This window comes from Cololabis saira, chromosome 21, assembly GCF_033807715.1.
Source record: "Cololabis saira isolate AMF1-May2022 chromosome 21, fColSai1.1, whole genome shotgun sequence".
Lineage (NCBI taxonomy): Eukaryota > Metazoa > Chordata > Actinopteri > Beloniformes > Belonidae > Cololabis > Cololabis saira.
Window position 1 is genome coordinate 24,894,779 of NC_084607.1, and position 17,374 is coordinate 24,912,152.

The 17,374-nt window shown below is 41.9% G+C and overlaps 1 protein-coding gene across 1 annotated transcript in view; it reads left to right on the forward strand.

The window, feature by feature from the left end:
- The window catches only part of LOC133421444 (Na(+)/H(+) exchange regulatory cofactor NHE-RF1-like), a 29,027-nt gene extending 11,915 nt beyond the window's left edge, over nt 1–17,112 (forward strand). Inside the window, exons 2-6 of the mRNA XM_061711050.1 lie at nt 7,343–7,513; nt 10,047–10,200; nt 12,963–13,006; nt 15,305–15,424; nt 15,508–17,112. Of these exons, the coding sequence (XP_061567034.1) occupies nt 7,343–7,513; nt 10,047–10,200; nt 12,963–13,006; nt 15,305–15,424; nt 15,508–15,645 (627 nt within the window). The 3' untranslated portion in view covers nt 15,646–17,112. The remainder of the gene's footprint in view (nt 1–7,342; nt 7,514–10,046; nt 10,201–12,962; nt 13,007–15,304; nt 15,425–15,507) is intronic.
- The last annotated feature ends 262 nt before the right edge of the window (nt 17,113–17,374 follow it).

Genomic DNA, 17,374 nt, shown 5'->3' on the forward strand with positions numbered 1-17,374 from the left:
AGGCTGATCTTGCGCAATCATGGTCTTAAAAATGCGGTAAAGGCTACTAGTTCTGTTTTTAAAAGGCCTTGAAGTTACAGCCCTGGCCCTCTGGTAATGAAACCCCCTCCATTCAGTCTTATCAGCATCTTAACCCCTGCTGTGATGACTGACATTAGTTTTCTATCTCCAGACCTTCCCCCTAAAGAGTGTATTATAGTGGGAACTCTGGCCAGAATCTTTATGTAGTGTCTTTTGTAGAGCCAGTTTGTCCCAACCTGAAATGCATTGGAGGGGGGGACAGTGGGGCGCTTTGTTCCTCCTTCTCCTTGCCTCGCAGCTGGTTCAGTGGTCCGGCTTGAAACCCAACACCCCCGTCCTGCCCGACGGAGTGGTGCATGCCACACACTCGAGCACAAAACTTGTGTTGTGGCTAAAAGGAACCAGGTTTACATCCGACATGTGTTGAGTCCGACCATGAGGCTGTTAATCTTCGTCAATAACTACACGTGACCGTCACGAGGACTGGGAGGCCAACAATTTGCCACGTCACCGAGACAGCGTGCCACTTTAGCCTTTTTTTCGTGTACGTAGGCCGAAGTCTGGCTCATGTTCGAGCGGCTTTCTCATTAGAAGAAGAGGGGGGGGTAACAGCAGGAGAGAGGGAGAGATGCAAGGACATGAAAGGGAGACTGCTTTACATGACGTTTCTCCATTCAGGACTCAGCTGGGTGTGACAGGCTGCAGCTGTTGATTTGCAGAACTCGTGAGATCGCCTCAGGTCATCAGCAGCCAAAATCAGCTGTTTGGAGGAAAAAAGAGGAACAGCTGAACTATGTCAGTGTTGGTGCTATAGGAACTTTTCCTATGTCACATTTGTGATTATTTTTCATGTGGAAATTATTCCACATTTTAATAAAACTAATATTAATGGAAAGATCACATAGTAAAAACGTTTTTAGGTCATTTGGGGACTTGGAGCTGCGCAGGAATGTCAGAAGTGTAAAGCCGAGCAGTTACAACTCAAGCTGCCGGACAAATGCTGAGGAAAATATGAAGGAACTGGCATGCTGAGAGGCAGATTTGCAGCTTCTCTTTGGCGTACACCCACACACACACAGACACACACAGATTGCTCCCTTCGCACCACAGGCAGCTCCAGCTCTGAAGAACAGAGCTGGTTGGTCAAGCCTGGTAAAATCTCTGTTGGGCCAAAGGTTATTAACCATGACAGTAATAGTGTTTGTAACAACCCTGAACATGCAAATCAGTTCATCCGTAGAAATAAAAAAATTGGACATTACAGTACCTGTCTTTGTTATTCAAGGAAGTTTAGTTGCGCCACTGTGGATGAAAATAAAACGGCTGAGCAGATGTTTCACGCATAATAACCAATGGTTCTCCATAAAATCCTTTTTAGTCCCAAAACTGGTGGAAAAATCCATCAACCTCTGGAAGGAATAGACAAAAATTCATAACCCACATACCGATATATATCAATTTATATTAAAGTACATGAACTGTCTTAAATGGTCAATTTAAACCTGGTGCCACAGATATGATGCAGGTACTCTACACAGTATTAAATAACATGTAACTGACACGATAACCTTACACAATTCTGAAAATGATTAATCTATATTAAAAACAAAGACAATTGAATTCAGTTCAGCTGCATTTATATAGCACCAAATCATGACAAATGTCATCTCAGGGCACTTCAACAATACAGTTTAACTCGTTCCAAAGTAGTGGATCAATCAATACAAAGTCAATAAAATAACAGTCATTATTATTGCTTCGCTAAGGAAACCAACAAATTGCATCAAAACCTCTCTGCGATGCAATTCCCAGTCCTGAACAAGCACCAGGCGACTGTGGAAAGGAAAAACACGGAGAAAGAACAAGACTCAGGAAGGGCGGCCAGTTAGCAGAGACACATCTCTGCCCCAGCAGAACTGTGCATTAACTTTATAGTCAGGACTTTATTATATAGCATGGCAACACCTGTGTCTAACTGGACTCTCAGCAGTCTGACCAGCACTGATCCAGCTTTACCCTCCTATTTGATTTCTTGCTTGTGTTGTTCTCTCAGACAGGGCCGCCGCAAGGGGTGTGCGAACCGTGCGACCGCACGGGGCCTCGCACTATGGGCCGTCTTTTTTTTTCAATTTTCTTTCAATTTTTTTTCAATTTTTTATTTTTTTTCACTTTTTTCCCTTATAAATATCAACAGTCACGTTCCATTACAGACCTAAATGTGTACTAGTCTGTGCGTATCAATAAATATATGTGCAATGATGCGCGTGTCTGTTGTTCAATACAACTGATCAGACCAAGCGCAGACACAAGCTAGTCTGATCCAGACGGGTGGAGTTGGAACAAACTGTCACACAATGTCGAGAGAACGAGACAGATTCAGGAAATTTCCATCAGGGGATGAAAAAAGAAAAAAACTAAAGAAAATGGAAGTTTAATGCCTCTCTGAAAGGCTTGTTTGATAAATTTGTTACAAAAATCACCGATCCGCCCGGGTCTCAAGCAGCCGTGGGGCAGCGACTCGAGGCAAGAGATGATGATGAGGCAGGGGAAGGTATCCAGTATTTTGCTAATTGGAGAGTTAAAATTGCGCATATAGACACCCGATCCGACCCGAAAAACCCAAAAATTTTGCACGAGCTCGCTACGCTCACGCGCGAGACCCCCCCCCCGGCCATTCCGCACAGGGCCTCGCAAATCTCCCAGACGGCTCTGCTCTCAGATGTAAGTCACTTTGGATAAAAGCGTCTGCTAAATGACAGTAGCAGTAGTAGTAGTAGTTACACCCTTTTGTATGGACTCGGGGACAAGTGAAGGGCAAATGGCCCTACTGAAAAAGAAACTACGGTATTAAAGCATCATTTAATTCATATCAATATCTCAGTATAGTCCAAGTTGTATACAATACCACTGTCATAAGACATATCAGTATACAGTATCTCTAAACCTGCAACATGCTAAGCTCCTTTGCAAACATGGATGATATTGCATGGTTACATTCTTGCCCCAGTGTGGCGTTATCACTGTTACCGCGTCTGGTGCTGTGAAGCACGTTATAGAAACATGAAAAAGGTTCCTCAACCTTGCGTGAGTTTATGGTGGGATCCATTGGTGTCATTTCTGTAAGATCCATGGAAAGGCAATTAGCGGGGCCTGGCCACCGATCAGCCTAGTTTATCATCTTAGTACCAGTTTAATACAGTGGCTCATGAGATAGTTTGTGCTTACGTAAACATTGGGCCAGTGACTTGCAGAGGGAGGTTGGCATTGGTGTGTGCAACTAATTTATGAGACACGAAATATGTGTCTTCAATGTTAGGTGATGCCATTGAAGTGACGTGAGTCCGGGTTATAGGAGGGTCAGTCTGTGTTAACGCAACAACTCAAACTGGACATCGCGTGAAGATGCTGAGTGCAATACGGTTTTAAATTATCTGCAGTTTGTGTTTATATAATTGGGCGTTCGTTAAAAGCTTAAATGAGCATAGAAACAGTTATTTAGTTTGCTGCGCTGCACCAATAAGGTTGTATTTCATTTAGAACTGAGCTGTCTGCTAGAAAAGAAACAGACTTATGCACTTATTCCAAGCCCTTAACATACAAGAGTCTACAATGTACACGTTATAAAATGAATGTTATCTTGTTAGCAGCATTCTCCTGTTTGGTTGTTAGTCCTGCTGTTTTGTCAGAGGGCTGTAAGTTGAACATTGACCTGCTATCTTATCTGCTGGTTATCACATCTTCCTGAGGAAATCCAGAAACAGGTCTGAAACAGGATCACGCCAGGCTGGGTGGGTGAGGCCCTGAATCCTGCATCTTAAAGTAGAGAGCTTCACATGGACTGATTTTTATTTTTGTTTATGTTGTTTGGTTTTCTGTGAAGTGGAGACTGAAATCTCTCTCTCGTGAGTTTTCCTGAAGCTGGTAGAAACGCTGCAGCGGACCGGCCTCAAGTCTGTGCAGTACGTGTCACATTTTAGTGGCACAATATGTTTGTTGTTGCTTAAATGTGTATCCACCCAGCCAGTGTCTGTAATGTGTGAATTGGTACAGGAGTTTTGATATTAATAAATGTACATTAAGTGTTTTTATTGACTTGTTACTAAAAGCTTTTCATGAGGTTTCTGCACATTATTCAGACTCGTAGTTTGGTCATACACATTAAAGTAGATTTGTAATTGTAATAATTTATTTTGTAACATACACAACTTCTTTGGGAACATAAAAACCCTTGACTTATTGTTTGGTGAACCTTAATGCTCAGTATACCTACTAATCAAGAGTTTACAGTTTACAGCGACTTTAGTAAAGTAGATGTTTTTGTGTTTGTGAGCTGATTTCATTTTCATGTTAGGAAGTTGAGCCAACACAGAGGGAAGCATTTAGAGGGAAGAAGTGTCGACAGTTCCTGCTCTTCTTCACTTCCCTCCTCAAAGGGAAAGTTTGTGTCAGAGTGTGTATTCATCTCAAAACTGTCCTGTGGGGGGCCTAGAGGAACATTTCACTTTATCAAAAACAATGACAGCGTGCTACTTTGATCTTAAGTAGATGGTGACAGACATATTGTGGCGAATATCTGAAATCCTGTGAAGATCCTTGAAAGATGAAGAGCTTCAGATGTGAGAGGTTTTTGAAGTTTGGGATTTTCACCACTCCTCTTCAAGCTTACAATAACCAAACAAAATCTGTAACATCTGTTTTCCTTCCAAATATCATGTACTTGCACTTGTGCTTTAGGGTCGATGAAGATGAATCTGGAACAGATGGAATGACTGAGATGCTCCAGACATAAGATGCCCTCAGACCTGGATTGCATATTTTAGTGCACATTCTGCAGCTTAAAGTGTTTGTCTGTGTGGAGATGACACTTCAGTAAGTCCTCTGTTTTGTCACAGCTCCAGATGAATGTATGAGTCTCTGTTCTGTCAGTGTATTTCAGAACGTTCCCTGAGCGCTCTGTCTCATACATCCTATGCGACTTTGATCATCAGTAAGCGTTTGCGATGGCACATCGTGTGTCCTGGTTCCTCCTCTGGCTTGTGTGTGTTCAGCAGATTCCACAGATTTCAGACCCGCGTGAAGATTCCTCGGCCTTCCACTCCTCTCTGAGACAAACCCTCCTCTGTTGTTCCTGCCAGGGCCTCGCGCACGCGGCCTCTCAGCGCAGGAGCACCTAGCGTCAGCACAACACCCCGATGAGTGTCAGCCAGACAAGTGCCTGTCATGAAGAGTCTGTCTTCAGGACATCCGTACTTGTCCATCAGCTTTTGGATTTTTAACAGTGGCCACAGTGGGCATTAATCCTCATGCAAATAATGTTTTGCAGTATTTAATTTAGCCTTATGAGAGCTTATTTCATCCTTTCAGATGAGAGAAAGTACGCAATGAGATCTTTTTAAATGCTACCCATTACAAAAAAAAGGCAGTCAAAGTCAAGTCTGTCAAAGGTAGACATCTCTTTTCTGCTTAGTCTGCATCCTTGATTACATCTTTCTTGGAAAAGAGACTCATAAAAGACAGATTTGCTTTGCTTTAGTCAGGGTTTTTCCTGGGGAAGGTAAAGCCATTTAATGAGAGTGACAACACTGCTCAGGATCATATCTGATCAGTGGATCACGTGTTCAGCACACACTCCTGCAGCAGAAGTGTGTGATACAGCAGATTTTTCTCATGATTTTTAGTTTAAGGTCTTGTAGCTAATGAACAGTGGACCGTGATCGTGTGTAAAAACTAAACTTGGCACGTCGTGGCATGTTTTACATCAGGTTGCGCTGATGTGCAGTAACTTCCTGGGTGTGAGCAGGTTTCACAATGTGGTTTTTGAACAAGAAAAAGTCTAAAGTTACATTTGAAAGTGTTTCAGACATTGTGAACATTAGGAGTGGCTGTTATCGGACTTGTAGGGTTGGACTGAGTGAGGCTGCTTTTAGTCTGGGTGCTCAACTCGTAGACCAACCAAAGGATGGAACGAGCAGGTTTTAAGGTTTCAAGCATTTATCAAATGCTGAAATGAAACCCTTAAGCCTCAAGACACAAATGTATGGAAGAAAGAATTACTCTACTTAATATTTGATGCCTTTTAATTGGAAAATCTTAATTTTAAGATAGAAAGAGTGTAAGATAGGTTTGTTATACAGGTGGCTTCTTAAGCGTGCTTGACGATATTGATACATTTAATTGGAAATCACTTTTCATTTCACTGCTCGCACATTCAGTGTCTCAGTCTTCCACAAAAGTTGTCTTTTTTTGTTCATTTTGCATTTGCCCGTGACTCGACACCTTGGGAAAAGAGGGTTGCGCAATTAGTGGCTTCTTCTTTACACCGTGTCTTCTTCCTCTTAACGTTTCCATCACTGTTGCCGTGAAACTCAACGTCCATTCTCCTTTTTTCAGGCGAATTTTCCGAGGAAGGAGAACAGTTGACTTTTGATGGATGTGGGAGGGTGTAACCTCATAACAATTAGCTTACATAATACAGTGAAGGGGAGACAAAAAAAACACTTACAGCTCCTGTTACGAGAAAATAAATGTTGAGTCAGACCGCTTTAGTTCATTTATGCTCCTGAGAGGTTTTCATCTGCAGACCTGTGGCCAGCGTGTTCTGGAGATTGTGAGACATTCCCGGTGACTTGTTGACTGTGGGTGGGAGCGCGCGGCCTGCTGATGTGAAGGGAGCGGCAGGTCCGACTGGGACTCCGAAGGTCCGGCATGTCACCACCGTACTCAGTCTTGACCTGTTTGATGACAAAACCATTAAAGCGTGGCCCTGCTAAATAAAGAAACTGCATCATCCATGCAGCGGAAGGGAGGTGGTGGGATCAGGCTTGATGACAATACAGCTCAAACTCTTCCTGCCATCCCAGAGCAGAACTGGACACACAGAGGTCAACACCCAGCTTCCATTGTCCTTTGTGGAGCCAAGCTGGGCTGTGGTCCACACCGGAACAGGCCCCTTCCTCAGATGCCCCCGCCTCCACAAATACTCCTCAAACCTTCGCAGCAATCACCTCCAATCACATGCTTCTAAGAACCCCTTCCTTCCTGGCGAGCACTTCGAGTCACGTGGGTTCGCAGCAGCGCCGGCAGTTCTCTTGTGGCGGTCAAAAACGCGCTCCACAACCCATCAGCATGCAGCAGCTCCACCTGCATGTTCAACCTCGGCTTCATATTCATGGTAAACGATTCCCAGGAGCTGTCCGTAATCTTTGTGCCTCTCGTTCTCCCCGAGCAGACACCCATGGTGGAGGTATTCTAAAAAACGAACGGACACTTTGATAGTCCGTCACATTCAGGTAGCTGACATCTTTTGTTTTCTCTCCTGCAGGAGGCGTCCACCGAGCTGCGGCCACGTCTCTGCGTGATCCAGCGAGGCCCCAACGGATATGGCTTCAACCTGCACAGCGAGCGGGCGCGGCCGGGCCAGTACATCAGAGCTGTGGACGAGGACTCTCCAGCTGAGAGGGCCGGCCTGCAGCCCGGGGACAGGATAGTGGAGGTAGGGCTGGGTGGGCGATATGGACCAAAAGTCATATCTCGATATTTTCTAGCTGAATGGCGATACTCGATATATATCGATATTTTTTCTGTAACATAATTGGGTTTTCCCCCAAAGCATTATAGCATAGCATCTCTGTTAGCTTCATTTTTTTCAGTTTTAATACAAAGCCACGTGCCAAATGTCACACAGGTACCTTTATTAACAGAGGTGTGCACAATATCAAAATTGAATAAAATAAAACAAATATCCCTTTCCTGAATAACAATTAAATTAAAATACACTGTGCAATTAATACAATGTAGACAGTAACAGACTTTTCCACTGAGGTTGAAAGTTGTGCAAATAACAAAACATTTGTGCAAATCTCAAATAAAACATGTAAACAGATATTGCATCTCTTTGAGCAAATCTCAAATAATTACAAGTCAACTACTGTACATTTTACAGATTTTGTGCCAGGAAAACTAACCTGTCAACACTGTCAGGTTTCAGCACACAAAGGTACTTTTTTGCCAGCGCGAGGGGTCAGCGTTGATGTACAGTCAATTTGTCACAAAATAAGCTATTTCGATATAAACGATATTGTCTCGTACCATATCGGGTTTGAAAATATATCGATATATATTAAAATCTCGATATATCGCCCAGCCCTGAGTGGAGGTACTGAAAGGATGCTGGAGGACAGTGAGGCCACGCACACAGAACCGTTTAGCATCATTGCAAATAAGTTAGGCAAAGATTTTCTGGCATGTTTCGCTGTCCTCTCACAAAAATGTCTCATAAATCTTTATGATAGTATGACTTTATGAGTGTACAAAAATGCACGTATGTTTTAAGGTGAGAAAACTGGTCTCCATTATCAGGACTTATGGGTAATGAACTTAAAACTGCAGCAGCGCTCATGTCTTTTTCCAAAGTCAACAGAGTTTTAGGAGCCATGTGATGTAAACCAGCAGGGACTGTGTGGGGTCTTAAGCCCCCCAGGCTGCAGCAGGAATAATTGGCCTCCTAATGGAGAGTGATCTGTGGAGGCAGCTTTATTTTTGTACGGCATATACATGGAAATGTTCAGACTTCAGGTGTGCATCGGGAACTTTCAGCAGGGAACAAGCAGAAGAAAGAAAATTAACATCTCACATTCACGTGTCCATGCTGCACATGAATGTTTTGAAGCAGCGTTGAATCAGAAAAGGGTCTTGTTGGCTCATGTGAACGACACACTCCTGCCGAAAGAAAGTGGACAGAGAGAGAAAGTAAAATAAAAGTATTTAAAAGAAAAAAAGAAGGGCAGAGTGAGTTTCCAGTCCTTGAGAGGGCCCCAGACAGCCACACCACCCACTGTGGAGCAGGGGCTTTGTAAGGAGCAGACAGCCATTGTTACTGTTGTTACTGGCCAAGCTGCTATTGTCCAGCTTCCTCTGTAGGACCGGCTTAGATGTGCTGGTCCACCCTGTGACCTAAACACACACTCACACACACACACACCCTTTGAGACATTTCTCACATGCTTTCCCATGGAGATTTTATACCAGAAGACTCAGCTGGTCTCGAGGGAAAGCCACCTGACATGTTCCTGCAAACCCAGTGCAGCTGCCACACTACGCAGTACTGTCACACCAGCGATGCGCTAGTTACAAGTAAAAAAAGAAAAGGGGGCGATAGCTGATAAAAAAAGGGCCAAAATAGCTGAAGGAGTACGTGTGCGTTTGTCCCTGGACACGCAGGATTTCCTGCCTCTGGCAGACACGGTGATAATGTTGAAGAAGAAACCCTGACGGTGATAAGACTCAACCTAGGGCTGGGCGATATATCGAGGTTTTAATATATATCGATATATTTTAAACGCGATATGGTACGAGACAATATCGTTTATATCGATACATTTTTTTTCTTTTTTTTTAATGATTTTGATATAGCTTATTTTGTGACAAATTGACTTGAATGTTTTATTTGAGATTTGCACAAATGTTTTGTTATTTGCACAACTGTCAACCTCAGTGGAAAAGTCTGCCTGTTACTGTCTACATTGTATTAATTGCACAGTGTATTTTAATTTAATTGTTATGCAGGAAAGGAATATTTGTTTTATTTTATTCAAGAAGCATTTTTATTCTATATATACAGGCAGTTTATTTTTATTTAATTTGTTTTATACATTTTGATATTGTGCAGACCTCTGTTAACAAAGGTACCTGTGTGACATTTGGCACGAGGCTTTGTATTAAAACTGACTGTTTTTTTAAGGGTTTGCCTCAGAAAAAAATTAAGCTAACAGAGATGCTATGCTATAATGCTTTGGGGGAAACCCCAATTAAGGCACAGAAAAAATATCGATATATATATCGAGTATCGCCATTCAGCTAGAAAATATCGAGATATGACTTTTGGTCCATATCGCCCAGCCCTAACTCAACCCTGTGTGGTGACCAAGACGCACAAGAAACAATAATGAGACATTTTTAGTTTTCAAAGTTCCTCTCTTTCTGCAGGGTTAATAACATCCTAACTCTTCTTTTTTCTGAATCCTCAGGTGGGCAGCATGCCCGTGGAAGGGAAAATGCACTCGGAGGTGGTCGCTTTCATCAAAGCGGGCGGTAATGAGACCCGACTGCTGGTGGTGGACCCCGACACGGACACCTTCTTCAAGAGGTGCAGAGTGAGCCCCAGCGCCCACCACCTGACTGGTGAGAGGACCACTAACACCTTTACTGTGACACAGTGCAGGATCCTTCAACTCCCAAAGCCATGCAGGGATTGACAGAATGATTAGCTTGTAATGTGTCGCCGCAGGTTCATTATCATCTAGTGGCCACATTTAAAGACGCTTGACAGAGGCTGCACGTCCTCACCTCCTTTATTTCCTAGTGAACAGCAGCAAATTAAACATCGCTTAGTTTCTTGGATCTGCTTTTCCTCTCTCCTAATTTATTTCCCTGCCTTTATTCCTCTCAATCTCTCCTTTCTTTCCCTGCCAAGGATCACAAACGGAGGCGCTGAGACTGTTCCTGCCCTGCAGGGAAAGTTAACCTTTCAGGCATAAATACATCAGATTAGAAGGATCAGGATCAGATTGCTCTGGCCGGCAGGGTTGTTTTAAGTCTCAAACGTGGAGCTGTTTCCCACTAAAGTTTAGTATTATATAGCAGATTCATACCTACATTTATGCATGAACCAATACAAGGTTTTCTGATGCAGAGGAACCATCATTTTGTGTCAAAGTGCATATTCCAAACCATGATTATCAGCTTTTTTGCCTCCTTCTCTCAAATGATTAGGGTTTGAGTAGTTCTGACGTCCCAGTGGTTCCCACTTTACCCAGCAGGACCGCTAGGGGGGGCTCTAGTGCAGTCCATCTCCCGGTTCCTTGTTTGGGGCCTGTCCTGCCCTGAGCAGCAGAGGAGCGGGTCCTCAGAGCTTTGGGATGTCTGCAACCCTGAGTTTAGTGGAGCGTCTGAGTGCCACTCTGGTACGAGAGACCCTCAAGTATAAACATGTCACCTGTTGGCACGGCAACCAGAGCACAAGGGGATAAAGATGCCCTAGGCTCTAAGCCAGAACATTTAGAAATGAACCCCGCTGTTGATTTTGTCTGTAAGATGTGGGACATGGGTGGATATAGCGCTAGTGAGTTCAAGTCAAGAACCCAAAGACGCTCAGGTTACTGTCATGTGTCAAGAGAAATGTTCACATTTGAGGAGGTGGAAGTGTCAAATTTATATAAATAAAATTAAATTGACCCAATGTCTCTGAACTCAAACTCAAGTGTGTGATCAATATTATGGCATATCTGGAGAATGATTTCAATAAGTTCTAGTAAATCAGTCTTTGCTCAACACTTGTGAATGAACCATGGTGTAATTTCATTACACGGTACTAGTAGTCCAATGTAAATAGGAAATAAGTTCAGAGGGAAGCTGTTTGTGTCACAACATGACCAGTTTCACCATCGAAAATACCCCAAATTTTAAAAACTATAAATATGACTACACCATGCATATGCTTTGTTCACTTGAATAGAGAAAAATGAAAAGTTCAGACAAAATAAAACTGATTTGAGAGATATAGACCTAGTCTTAGAAAAAAAAAAGGATAGTGGGGAAAAAGTAAAAAAGGTCCCCAACCACTTCTGTGCATCCTCAACAATCTCACAAAAACCCAGGTAATCAGCTGCTCTGAGAACTTTCCCCAAATAAAATATACCCTTTTAAGGTTGTATATGAGGTGTAATCATCTGCTGGCTCCCGGCTTGTAGGCTGGGTGTCACTTCAAGGTCGTGACATCATCATTGGGTTAAAGAAGCACAGATGCTTGTTTTGTGGCCCTCAGGCAGATATTCAAAGGAAAGCCTCTCAAGGCGCTTGAGGACACATGCCTTGCTCGTGGATTGATTATCTGAAAGCTTCAGTCTTATATGTTCAGTGTTTCAGGTCTGAAGTCAGTCTAAAAATTAACATTAAAAGTAAAGTACAAAAGCATAATGTAGCACATACTTGAAGTGTCTCAATAAGGTGACTGTGGTTGAGTCATTGCACTCAGCTTTCTGCTCCTCGCTGCTTAGATTTATTCAACCTCCAGTCCAGGAAATAATGACTAGTTGTGGGGGAAGGATTCCTGTGAGGTGTTTCCCAGGTAACTGCCTGCACTTGTGTCACTGCCCACTCACAGGGCACCTGCCTACACTCCCTTCACACGTCGGCATACGCTCTCCAAGCAGCCTCGCCGGCCAGGACCTTTGTCTGGTTTCCATGGTTCCCGCTTCAAGTGGCCCCTCGGCCTGGAACCGGTCCCGCGTTCGGACCTGAAGAGGCTCGTCTCAGTGTCAGGGGCACAAGAGCACAATGACACACGGCAAAGACGTGCAGACTCAAATCTCAGATTAACTCTCAACGACCAGCTGCTGGCTGTAATGAGAAGTTGTCATAAACTTTAAAGGACTTTTCTGGATCAAGAGGGATGGAGGGTAAGGGTCTGTCTGTGGTTAGAACCACTTAGACAGGGAACACGTGGATAACTAGGAGTGTGTTTTTATAATCAAAGAACACTAGAAGAAATCCCTGCGGCTGAATCAGCACAGGAGGAGATGAGGAATATTATTTTGAATGCAAGATCATTTTGAAACCATGCATTGTGCAAACTTAATGAAATTGATATTGACCTACTTTTAATAAAACACGCCATAATGACAAAGCACCACTTTCCACCAAGATTTCCTTATTTGAATATTATATTAAGCATTGAGCATAACCATTTTAGTCCATAGTAGCCAGTTATAAAAATATTATAAAAAAAAAAAAAAAAAAAAAATTTCAACAAACACCCCCTTTTTTGAAATATGACCAGGGGCCAAATAAAAGCTCCTGGCGGGCCGCATGTAGCCCGCGGGCCGCCAATTGAATATCCCTGTTTTAGTCCATCAGTGACTGTTTTGTGATTTATTTCTCCACAGGTCCACTGCCAGAGCCTGTGATCAATGGAGGGATGGAAGTGAAGGTAAGATTCCCTCAACAATTGCACGCAGAGATACTTCAGATTTGGTGTTAAAACCTATTTTAGAGCAAGGTCAAGAATAAGGTTTGCACTTTGAAGTGTGTAAGTCTTCCACAAAGACCACATCCCTCCTCAACCAGCCGAGTCTGCTTCCTGGCAGAGAAGAGGACAATAATATTTCATCATACTGGCTTAAATATTCCTTGTAGAGCACACCAGCAGGCCAAGGTCAGACAGAGCTTGGGAGTAAATACAGCTCCTTTTCTTTTCTTTTCTTTTTTTGTCCATGCTTGGTGAGCCACATTAGGGAACTGAGACGCTGGTGAAGTGAGTTATTAATCAGAGCCGCGCTCTGAACAGGCTTTCCTGTAATTGTTCAATCTTTCTGGTGTTCATTGTGAGGCTCTTTGTACAGAAACCCCACCCAGCTAGTTCTCCATTAAGTTTGGAATGATTTAAAAGTGTTTGACAGACAGCATATAAAAAGCAAAATAAGAAAAAATATCAAAGATAAAGTTGAAGCAACATGGAGCAGTTTTGATCGTCAGCCTCCTCAACAGGAGGCACGTAAAAACGCTTTTGTTCTGAAGTAATTTGACATATTGAGAAATGATGACTCATGTTCTGGTGGAGGCTGGAACGAGGACATTTAATACTTTATTTCCTGGTAGAATGGAAACAGGATTTGTTCAGAGTTAAAACGTGGGACAGACCGGCCGTTTTGTCCCGTTTCTCTGGGTGCAAGGCTAAGTAGCTTCTAAAATATTATATTAACTTCACAAGACTTAATAAAATCTAAGAGCACTACCTCAAAACCATTTTAATTGTTAAAGATTGGCTCTCAGTTCTCTAATGACTATTAGAGATGTAGCGTACAGTACCGACCCAGAGAGCTCCCATACTTTTCACTTAGCTGATTGAAAAATACATCAATTACATTTTTCTCATCAAAAACATTTCCTTTGTTGCAGTTCTATAAGAGTTATTCTATAAGAGTGACCTTGTATTAAAACTAGTAGGAACCCTGAAGTAACGTTAGCAGCTAGACGTTGGTTCCTGCACAAAAATCAAGTCGTGATTCCTGCATCACGTGTGTGTAAACTGGATAAACCGCCAGGCTTCACTGCTGCTGCATTCTTCTCTGTTTTATTTATTAACATTTGTAGTGACTAATGTTGTTTGGATGTTTGTGTCTGCTGAAGTTCATTGATTCCCACTTGTATACATTTAAGCTTTCCTCCTCAGTGGAACAGCAGTTTAACTTAATGTTGAAGATGAAGATAAGGAGGCTGGGTAATTCTGGGGTGGTTCAGTCACGTACCGGTCCTTTTGAAAACTGTCCAAATAGTTGAATGACATATTTAACAGTGTCTGAATGGTGTTTTTTCTAATCTTCCAAGTTGATGCCCATCTCAGATACCCACACACGGGCCTTCACTCACGCTCTTTTCCCCATGTCCCCAGTAAAGATGTTCACCACAGAAGAGCGAGAAGTAATACTTTGAAAGAACTGCAAAATGAAAAATAAATGAAAAGTGACTTGATTGCCATATGAAGATCTTCTGTAAATTAATAATTAAAAGATTTTCTACAAATATATGATATGCCTGACAATGACAATGAAAACTGTGTACAGCTTGTTACTGCAGCTCCATAACAATAATACAAACTCTACTGTTTTGTTTCTCCTCATTAGTACGTGTTGTCCTCTCAGTAATGATTGGGGAGGGCTTCTCAGGTTGTTCCTGTTGTCAGTGGCGTTCACTCGCATGTGAATCAGGATCTGAGTCAAGATGAAGCTGATGTTGAGAAAACACAGAAAACAAATTAAAATAAACTATTCTGTTTATTCTGGCAGCTTTGATTTGGGCTTTTGTCCAGATACGCAGGGTGACGTCTGACTGGTACTTCCTGTTTCTCAGGAAGTGTATGTGCAGCAGTGGAGTTACTTGTTCCACATGCTCTTTCATTGCATAACACGCGCTGGAGACCTGAGAGGAAGGTCAGTAAGAAGTAGTTTCTCAGCTGAAAGACTTTAGAGAGGATACACAATCTTCAGTGCAAGCAGGTTTTACAGGTTTGTGATCAGTGTTTCAGAGACATTAATCCTTCAGACATCTTAAGATGTTTAAAACAGTAACCCCAGATGTTTTCATCATCCCAGTTATATATATAAAATGCAAGCCTGCCCCCACATGGTGATGTCTGGAACTGCAGGAAGGCTGGAAAACCTGAGTTTTCCACAGTTTTCTTGATTATTTTTGCAAAGACTTATACCGATCTGTTGGTGTCTGCCTTCAGGTGAACGGCAGTGCAACCACAGAGCCGGGGAGAGACTCCAAGCTTTCAGTGAGTCCTTCTCCTTCAAACGCCTCATCCAACGCATCACTGACGACCCCCACTGCAAGCACCCCACCTGAGGTACGCCACTAAAAACAGCCTTATTATTTAAGTTTCTAGAAAAGGATGAATGAATAAACTTTCTTCATTATTTCCCTCTTCAGTGTGGGATGTCAGATGCCATCCCCGCGCTCAGCCTCACCCTGCAGCAGGTCAAAGAGCTCGCCCACCAGAAGCGCTCCAACAAGAGAGCTCCGCCCATGGACTGGACCAAGAAAAACGAACTCTTTAGCAACCTATAGGACACCTCACACATGTTTTTGGTTTAGGGATTCTTCCAGAAAGGCATCAGAATATTTTTTCCTTAATTATTATGGCATTTAAAGAGAGACACCAGGCAAATTTGAAGCTGTTTTGTAAAATATAGTATTTTCCTTATTACTACTTCCTATGTTATAACCCATATATTAGACTGTATATGAATGATGTGCTACTAACCAGAGACATGCATATGCCAATGAAAGAGATCAGGACATGTTCAAATTCTGTACATGGTTTTCTTTTGAATGTGCGTGTGTGTGTGTGTGTGTGTGTGTGTGTGTGTGTGTGTGTGTGTGTGTGTGTGTGTGTGTGTGTGTGTGTGTGTGTGTGTGTGTGTGTGTGTTTGTGTGTGTGAGAGACGCTGGCTGTTCCTGCTGAGCTCGGTGCGTGTGGAAACATGAAGACGTTGACTGTCATGTTGAGTTTAGTGAGCCTTTCTTCTGTCGCAGTCATTCAAAAAAAAAAAGGTGTCATCTGTTAGAACCCCCAACCACCTGACAATCAGTTCATTTATCACTAATTTACCTTTTGAAATTTTTAGGCAGACATGCATCTTAGTTTCATTTATTTTTATTCGTGCAGTTTTTCCCCTTTTTGGACTTTCTTGTGTTTAAGTGTGAGAGACAAACTTATGATATTTTAAACATTATTCTAAAATAAGGAAAACGTTGCTTTCTCATAAAATTATTTTTAACATGAATTTCCTGTTGTGGGAAATAATTACTGATGGCTTTAAACTGGAAATAATTATATTTTAATAAGCATTCTAATATAATATATGTACGTATGTATGTGTACCATGTTTCTTGTATATTTTTACACTTTGGTCTTAAATTCTACTGATGCCATTCATGTGAACTATAGTGCAACAAACATTTGCATCACTCAGATTAGCTATCCCTTGTAACTGTGCACCGCTGCTCAGTTCACACATTTTCATTTTATTTGTTTTTGTTTTTAATTGCTGCAACCAAAATGAGGAAAGTTTTTTTTTATTTAGATTTTTTTGTTTGTTTCTACTGATAAGAAAAAAAAGAAAGAAAATATAAAGAAAGGTTTATTTACTGTTTCTATCATGTTCACCAGTGGGGATGTCTGTGCTTCAGCTGATTGAGGAAATGTTTTACACTTTTATTGAGGAAAGTGAACGTCTTTAGACATAAGAAGATTTTTTTAAAGTTTATGTATGCAATGATCAATTTCCGTTCTGTAATGTATCAGTCATCACAACTTTATCCTGTTATTTGAGAATAAATTGAAATATTCTCCAGTACTCGTACTTATGTTTTACAAGAAACTTCTGATAACTGATGGGACTCTGCATGCTGCTGTGAGCAATGATCATATTGTAATTACTTGTGATGGTTATTGAAAGTCTCTAAAACTTTTACATCTTTCTATATTCTTGCAAAAAAATTGAAATAAATAAGTGATGCATTATTGCACAACCCCTTTTCCTATCTGTGAAGCTGTGGTAGTATCATGGTTAGGGTCTTTTTTGCTGCAGTAAAATATACTTTGACTTATTTTTATCACATTCATTCAAATATGCAAGACAACTTTCAAGAACCATTATAAATATGTTCAACAATGTTATATTCAGGGGATCTGTCTCCCTCATGGGGACAGTAGAGTTACATCATACCGTAAAGTATTTTTTTCAACCCAAGTACACATTTTTGGACAAATATTTGTTTAACTCTATATGAA